Genomic DNA, 8399 nt, shown 5'->3' with positions numbered 1-8399 from the left:
GCTGGGCGTGGTAGCGCGTGCCTGTAATTCCGGCTACTCGGAAGGCTGAGGCGGAAGGATCGCCGGAGCCCAGCGGGTCGAGGCTGCGGTGGCCGGGAGCAGCCACTGTCCTCCAGTCTGGGTGACAGAGACTCCAACTCAAAAAAAATAAAATAAAATAAAAAATAAAAAAAATAAACTCCAGACTCTACTAAGTAGAAGGCATAATTCCCTCTAAAGAGTAAAGGCAGGAAGATACGATGCTTCAAGAGAATGATGCTGTGGGAGTTGTACTGAGGTGAATACAATAAAAATACTCAACAGAGTTGAGGGTCCAGCTGCTGCCATACACTTAGAGTAGACTCTATTATCACTTGGGGAATACTCCAGCAATCCCCTGCAGTCTGAGTGTTGTGGGGAGTGGGAAAGAGATACAGCTAGAAAGATCCACTATTGGTGACATGTGCACAGGTATGGAAGATGAAGGGTTAATTTGGCACTGAGAAGAATCACAAGACAGAGAAGGAACCAAAGTGAGGAGGGGGATAATATACAAGGAGAGAAAAGAGCGAGCTAGGGGTCTGGAAAAAAATCTAGGTTTAAAAAGTAAATGCAAGCCGGGCACAGTTGCTCACTGTAATCCCAATACTCGGGGAGGCTGAGGTGAGAGGATTGCCTGAGCCCACGGGTTCAAGACCAGCCTGGGAAACATGACAAGACCTCATCTCTACAATTAAAAAAAAAATTAGCTGGGCATGGTGGCGCACATCTGTAGTTCCAGCCACCTGGAAGGCTGAAGTGGAAGGATTGCCTGAGTCCAGCAGGTCAAGGCTGTGATGGCCGTGAGTATGCCACTGCACTCCAGTCTGGGTGACAGAGTGAGACTCTGACTCAGAAAAAAAAAGTAGATGCAAATCAAATCAAAGACTGAGAAAGTTGAAAGGCTAGGAGGCTATGATCAGAGACTGAGTTGAGATCTAAGAGGTGGAACAGTTCTAGATGATTACAGATTACAGGGTACAACTGTGGGATAGGGTTGCTGGAGTGGAAGTAACAATAAAGGAAATTAAGACTCGGTCAACTGAAGAAACATGAGACCAGACTGCCTAAAATTACTAGAGTTATAATGGGGACCACAATGGCTAAAAGGCTGTCAACATCTTCAGTGCATATGGGAGAGTGGGACTGACTAGGAGGTTTAGGAAGAAGCGAGAAGCAGGCAGCTTCAGGTAATGTGTGCCCTAATGCCTGAAAGTGTAGCAGGTGAGGTTGAGTATCACAGATGCTGTGCTGCAGAGCTCAGAAAATAGAAGATGCCCACCATCTCTCTGGATCGTGGTCCATGGGACTCGGGAGAATAAGAAAACAGCATTTTCATCACAGAGATCTGTCCTCCAGCAGCTTAAAAGTGGCAAGAGCCTTGTCCCAGGCAGTGTCCTTTGCCACTGACTCTTCTCCCATTATCCTCACTTTCCTTTTCACAGCACTAAGCATCACCTCCACTCGAAGAACTCCCAAGTGTATATCTCCAATCTTAGGTTCTCTCCTACACATCAAAAGACTGCTTCAAGAGAATGAATGAAGTTGGGGAGACATGCTAAAGTGAATACAATAAAATTACTCAACACAGTTGAGGGCCCAGCTGATACCAAACCCTTAGATCAGTGTATACTTAGATACGTCAAGTATCACAACCTGTACTGTGGTTTTGAATCTCTAAATAGCCTTCAAGATAGCTTTACCTAGACTACTAGCCATTCTTCATTCTCAACATATCAAAAACCCAATGAAGCAATATCTTCCCCTCAAAAATCTCGACTCCACCTTTTCCTATTCCTCTCCCAACCCACTGAAAATGGCCTCATCTTTAATTCTTCTAACACTTCGCTTGCATCTTGTTCAAATTGTACCAATTCTTCCCTAATGGTGCCCATAGGGCCATCTTTGCTATAACTCTCATTTCCATCCCCCTAATTCAGGCCCTCAGAGCTGAATACACACGATTACAAGAGTCTCAGGATTCTCCCACCAAGTTGCCCTGCTTTCTTATCTCCACTCTTTCCAATGATTCAAAACAAATCTTCCTAAAGCCTTACTTGGCATATGTCAATCTCTACTCACAAACTTCCCATATCTCCTAGTTATTTCCATAGTAATAAAGACTAAACTCACACCAAGCACTGAGCGTTCTTCATGCGCCATCTCTTTACCATGTCTCTAAAACTACCTCCCATGACTTCACAACAGGAATCAGACACATCATGGTTATTCCAATTCCTACTATCCCCATGGACTAAATAAACTTTTAATTAATTCACCTAATTCATTCTTACTACAAAGCACATATTTCCTTTAAGTTAAGATTTTCATTCAGTAAGATTCAAAGCACATATTTCCCATAAGTTAAGATTTTCATTCAGCAAGATTCAAATAACCTGGCATTTGTAAAAATGATCTAGCATAATTTCCCTAATGGACTATGACAGTATAAATGACTTCAACAGCTGTTCACTTGTAATTTACAATTTAAAAGGTGAGGGACCCATTAGTAGAAGTCTGAAGTTTACTTATTAATAACATTAATTTATTGTCATATTTCAGTTCTCAGAGAAAGAAAATCTTACTGATCACAAACATCCTAAATGATGATGATAATACCTAGAAATGCACTACATATTTTTACATACACACAAAATGTGCACTGCAGTGGAACACATCCATGATGGATTGTGAGTAAAAACATATACATCATAACAGAGGATCCCTGATCTACTGGATATAGAAAGCTTTCCCACCTGCAAGGCCCCACTAACCCTAGGAAAGCTACAACAAGCTAGCACATTCAGAAAGACTCTACAACTTTTCTCTTTCCTCTTGCAACTCCCAACAATGCAAAACACAACCACCCTAGCAAATGGCAAATATGTACACACAGACACACACCAAATATATAAACACATCAAAAAACAGGAAAGTTTCAAAAAGAAACTGACTGATGAAGGTTAAAAAAGAAAAGGAAGAAAGAAAAAATAGTCAAAGGGAAATGAGCTCAATTTTATTTGAGGTGTCAAAAACACACCTAGGTAGAGACATATACCAGATAGAGAAAATACTAATCTGGGGCTTATAAAGAGAGGTTGACACTGGAGATTGTTTTTTAATTTAACTTCTGGGAATATATAAGAAGAAAGTATAGAAAGGAGAGGAGCGAGGGGAAGACAGAACCTTTGGAAACGCCTCTGCCACAAAGTGGGAGGTGGCACAAGAGGAAAAGGAAAAATCAGTAAGAGAGAGGCAGGAAGAGAACAGAAATAGACAAAAGCCAGTGGGGAGAAAAATGTGCTCAAGAAAGAGGAAGTGGGCAACAGTCCAAGATGCTTCAGAGAGACTGAGGGAGGTTATGACTAAGATCCCATTGGATTTGAAATAAAATAACATAGATACACATCTTTTGAGAGGCAGCATTTAGTTTAGTGATGGCAGAAGTTTGGGAGAGGAGGATAAGGAGCAATCAACAGGGGAGGCCAGACACATGTCATTCATTCACATGGACTGACACTAAAGGGAAGGAGACAGTGGACACAAGACCATAACTCTGCTAGCAGAGGGTCCTTGCCCAATTTGCTCACTGATGTCCCCAGCACCAAGAACAGTTCCTGACATGTAAAGATACTTAGTAAGCATTTGGTCATTGAATGTTGCTTATTCAGCGAATGTTACTGTTTGATTAAACAAATGAATTAATGGATGAAGACAGTATTTGTATTCGAGGGAGCATGATCATCTTGTTGTCATACATAACTTAGATATGAATGCTGGAGTTACACTGTACAGTACTAAGATCTGGTTATAAGATAAAAGTTGTGCTTGCAGCTCACATCATTGGACTCAATGCAAAATGGAGGCCTTGTCTGAAGGCTGAAGTTAATCTCTTTAACAGTAATCTGAGCTGGGCTCAATGGCTCAGCCTGTAATCCTGCACGTTTGGGAGGCTGAGGTGAGTGGATTGCCTGAGCCTGCGGGTTCGAGACCCACCTGGGCAGCGAGACCTCATCTCTACAATAAATCAAAAAATCAGCGGGGCGTGGTAGCGCGTGCCTGTAATTCTGGCTACTCAGAAGGCTGAGGCGGAAGGATCGCCGGAGCCCAGCAGGAGAGGCTGCGGTGGCCGGGAGTGGCCACTGCACTCCAGTCTGGACGACAGAGTGAGACTCCAACTCAAAAAAAAAAAAAAAAAAAAAACAGTAATCTGAGGAAAACTGGAATTTTCAGACCAAACACTGAAACTGGTAGAAAACCCTTGAGTGTCTGCAGAGTGGAATTCCCTCTCTGCCTTGACTATGAAAGCCACCACATATTGAAAGGAACATGAGAGATGGGTTGTTTAGAAGATGTTCTCCACTTGGGGGCAGGTGGGAGCAGGTATTAAGAAGTCCAGGTCTTCATGACCTGCCTGGGCAGGTGAGACCTCATCTCTACAATAAATCAAAAAAATTAGCTGGGTGTGGTAGCGCATGCCTGTAGTTCCAGCTACTTGGAAGGCAGAGACAGAAGGATCACCTGAGCCCGCACTCCAGCCAGGGTGATAGAGTGAGACTCCTACTCAAAAAAAAAAAAAAAAAAAAAAATCCAGGCAAGTGTCTACAAAGTTGTAGACACCTTCTGAAGTTAGAGGTGACCATCTAAGGCTGCTAACTGTTCTTGTACCCTGTGTTCTTGTACCTTTTGGTCTGTCCCACATTTAAAGTCTTTGGAAAAGTCCCACCTCAGCATGAGAGTATAAAAGAATTCAGCTAGCACTGGGAGATGGGATGTGGCCAGCACCGTGGTGGCAACAGAAGCAGCAACAACAGCTGGAGGATCACAAGCATTATGGATGCAGATTAACCACCAAGACACCTCAAAGTTAAAGGGTTTCTTGCTTTCTTATCAGTTGACCAGGTAGTCTCTTAAAGAGAATCTAGGAAATAATTTTTTTCCTGTTGTTTTTCATTTTTTTGTTTGATTTTGACAACAGAGACCCAAGTTGATAAGATCTAAAGGAAGAAAACCAGTAGAGAGCAACAGAAAGAAGATACCATTATAGGGCTGAGTGCAGTGGCTCACACCTATAATCCCAGCAATCTGGGAGGCCGAAGCAGGAAGATCATTTGAGGCAGGGAGTTCGTGACCAGCCCGGTCAACACAGCAAGACCTCATTTCTACAAAAATTAAAAACAAAATTAGCCAGGCACAGTGGCACACACCATTAGTTCCAGCTACTTGGGAGGCTAAGGTGGAAAGATTGCCTGAGCCCAGGAGGTTGAGGCTATGGTGAGCCATGATCAGGCTACTATATGCCAGCCTGGTTGACAGAATGAGACTCTAACTCAAAAAAAAAGAGAGAGAGAGAGAAAGAGAGAGAAAAGAAGGGAGGAAGGAAGGAAGGAAGGACCATTATAAAGAATTTACATAATGTAACTAAGTGCAGCCCTGAAATAAAGGAGAGATCATGAGACGCAAAGGCCAGATGGAAAGGTTGGTTTTTGCAAAGTGGTATAAAGACATTAAGAGAGTAGAGAGAAAGAAGAAGATGCTCCAGGGAAGTACGCTTGGAAGTCAGGGGACAGCATCAGTTGAGGGACTTAGGAACACAGAAAGTTCACATAGTGACTAAGAGGGTTTTTGTAATCTTGAGGGACTGTGTCACTGGACTCTCCAGAAATTCTAATCAGCACAATTTAATTCTGTCTGCAGCAATACGTGAAGACCTGGAAAGGTTTGTTGCAAATGTTGGAGGTGCAACCCCATACTTGAGCAACACCCAGCTCACCATAATGGAGCTACCACATACTGAGACAGTACACTGGGAAAAACTCACACCTTGCAGCAGAATCATCTCACGATGTTAGAAAAAACTGTAAAGACAAGTTCTAATCAAAAGAATCACAGTTAATCTACCCTGCTTATTTTCCTTTCAATAGAGCCAAGCTGTACCATTTCATACCAAAATCTTTAGTCTTCCAGACAGAAGAAACCTTGGAAACCATCTAGTCCAACCCATCACCTATCATGACTTCATTTTTAGAACTCCATGGCAGAAACTATCAGTGGACACTGGCATCCTCAGGCTGCTCCGCATTTCTCAGACTCCTTTGAAGTACGCCTGAGGTTACGTGGTTGAGTTCTGGCCAATGTAATGTTAGTGAAAGTAACTGAAGTCACTCCCCGGCCTGGCTCTCTCTGAGATGGAGGAAAACCAGCCAACCTGTACATCAGACTCTGCTTGAGAGAGAAATACACTCTGATCATGTTAGTCACAGGTATTTGTGGATGTTTCACCAGGAAGTATTCATTAATTTCCAAGCCACCTTTTAATAACCTAGCAACTCAGAGCTGCAAATCACTCTAGAGAAAGGGATGGGGATTATTATTATCCACAATCTCAAAGGATTAAAATGATAGAAGCAATCATGAAAACCATTTTTGCAATAGTAGCATCTCGCTTATCTAATACTTATTATTTGAGACTTCACTTGTAAGGCTAAAGCTTATCAGACACTGAGGTCAGGTAATACTCCTGAGAACCCCCTGAGAACCAGGAAGTAAACAGTAGAAGACTTAGCAACCCAACTGAGAACTATAGAAAGTTTAGAGTATTACTCACCAGTTAGCTCCTCAGGCTCTGTCTACTTAGTTGTTATTTCAGAGTAAATAAATCAATCCTGGAAATCTGTTTATCTCATATCAGATAAAAAGTCAGAAGTTAGAAGCAAAAGGGGGTGGCGCTAGAAGGGAGCAGAACACAATAGTATGAGGGTGAAAAGAGAGATCAGAAAAACTTGGCCGGGCATGGTGGCTCATGCCCGTAATCCCAGCAATTTGGGAGGCCGAGGCAGGTGAATTGCTAGAGCCTGGAAGTTCAAGATTAACCTGGGTCACATAATAAGACCCCATCTCTACAAAAACATCAAAAAATTAGCCAGATGTGGTGGAGCAGGTCTATAGTCCTTGCTACTCAGGAGGCCGAGGTGGAAGGATTGCCTGAGTCCAGGAGATGGAGGCTGCTATGAGCCGTGAACTGCCACTGCAGTCCAGCCTGGGCAACGGACTGAGACCCTGACTCAAATCAGAAAAGAAAAAGAAAAATTCTAAAAGGCAACACAGTCAAATCAAAAATAATGGTATATGGTGCCCCATTTTATAAAGCATCAATGAGCCCCACTGCTCCTCAGAGTCCTGAAGGCACCAAGGCAGGAGCTCAACCCAAAGCTGATGCTAACAATGATGACTTTAGTCTTCAAGTTACCATTGCTAACTTGTAAGGAAGGTAGGAAAACGTGTGGGAAGTCTCTGGAAATGGTTACTCAAAACAGTTTCAGTGTTTAAAGATATACGTTTGATCATTTGAAAAACTCATTTGGGAGGGCTACCTTATTCCCTAGGAAGTCTCTCATAAAGATGCTCAAACCTATGAGACATTGCCAGCTGCACCTGGTTTGATTTAGATGTAGTTGGTTCCTCTCAAATCAACTTAGGTGTACACATCCAGCAGGAAAAAACAAAAACAAAAACCTGACTTCCATGGGAAAAATCAAGACCTAAATGTCATGGGGAGTAGCAAGGGCCTTGGGGATCATGCAGCCAAGACCCCTGCGGAAAGGCTGGGTGTCCAGAGGGCACAAACCCATCTCACTGTGGAGACTAACCGCAGCCTCTGTGCCCTGTTTGGGAGCCCGAAGATAACCATCCACATCCCAGTGTCCCAACCGATTCACAAGTCAGCTTATCCCTTCCCAGGCCTCCCAGTGGGCCTCAAGCCTGACTCACTCACCTGCAGAAAGCAGTGTCCGACTGGAGTGTGCTCTGCGAGGGTGGCATTGTACACCTGCCGCCTGAAAACAGGCTCGTTGTCATTCACGTCATCCACTGTGACGCTCACCCGGCAGGTGGCAGAGAGCGGGGGCTCCCCGAGGTCCTGGGCCACCACTCTCAGCTCCACCGCCTCCTGGACCTCGCGGTCTAGAGTCCGGATGGTGCTGACCACGCCGCTCTCGGGATCGATAGCGAAAGCCGGCCCACATTCCGCCGTGGGCAGAGTCTCTGGGCTACAGAGAGCGGAGAGCTGGACCAGCGTGTAGCGCAGCCGGGCGTGGTCAGTGCCAGCCTCGTCGGCGTCAGAGGCGCTGACCCACACCACCGCCGTGCCGGGGGCCGCAGCCTCGGACACAGAGGCCCGGTAATGCTCCTGGCTGAAGAGCGGCGGCTGGTCGTTGAGGTCGGCGACCCGGAGCAGCAGCGTCTCCACGGTGCTCAGCGGCGGGGACCCCGCATCAGTGGCCACCAGTCGCAACTCGTACAGATCATAGCTCTCCCTGTCCAGGGGTCCCTCGACGCACAGGAAAAATACCCCAGGGGGCCCGCCGGGCCGCAGCGCGAAG

The 8399-nt window shown here is 44.9% G+C and overlaps 1 protein-coding gene across 1 annotated transcript in view; it reads right to left on the bottom strand.

Annotated features, from left to right (window-relative positions):
- Nucleotides 1-4928: 4928 nt before the first annotated feature.
- Nucleotides 4929-8399, bottom strand: part of LOC103268050 (protocadherin-16-like) — a 5046-nt gene continuing 1575 nt past the window's right edge. The window contains exons 2-3 of the mRNA XM_008065607.1: nucleotides 7793-8398; nucleotides 4929-5015 (exon numbers count right to left, since the gene is read on the bottom strand). Coding sequence (XP_008063798.1) covers nucleotides 4929-5015; nucleotides 7793-8398 — 693 coding nt within the window. The remainder of the gene's footprint in view (nucleotides 5016-7792; nucleotide 8399) is intronic.

Source organism: Carlito syrichta, unplaced genomic scaffold (assembly GCF_000164805.1).
Source record: "Carlito syrichta isolate Samal-C Ts95f unplaced genomic scaffold, Tarsius_syrichta-2.0.1 Scaffold308685, whole genome shotgun sequence".
In the NCBI taxonomy this organism is placed as follows: Eukaryota; Metazoa; Chordata; class Mammalia; order Primates; family Tarsiidae; genus Carlito; species Carlito syrichta.
This window is presented reverse-complemented; position numbering and strand designations above follow the sequence as displayed.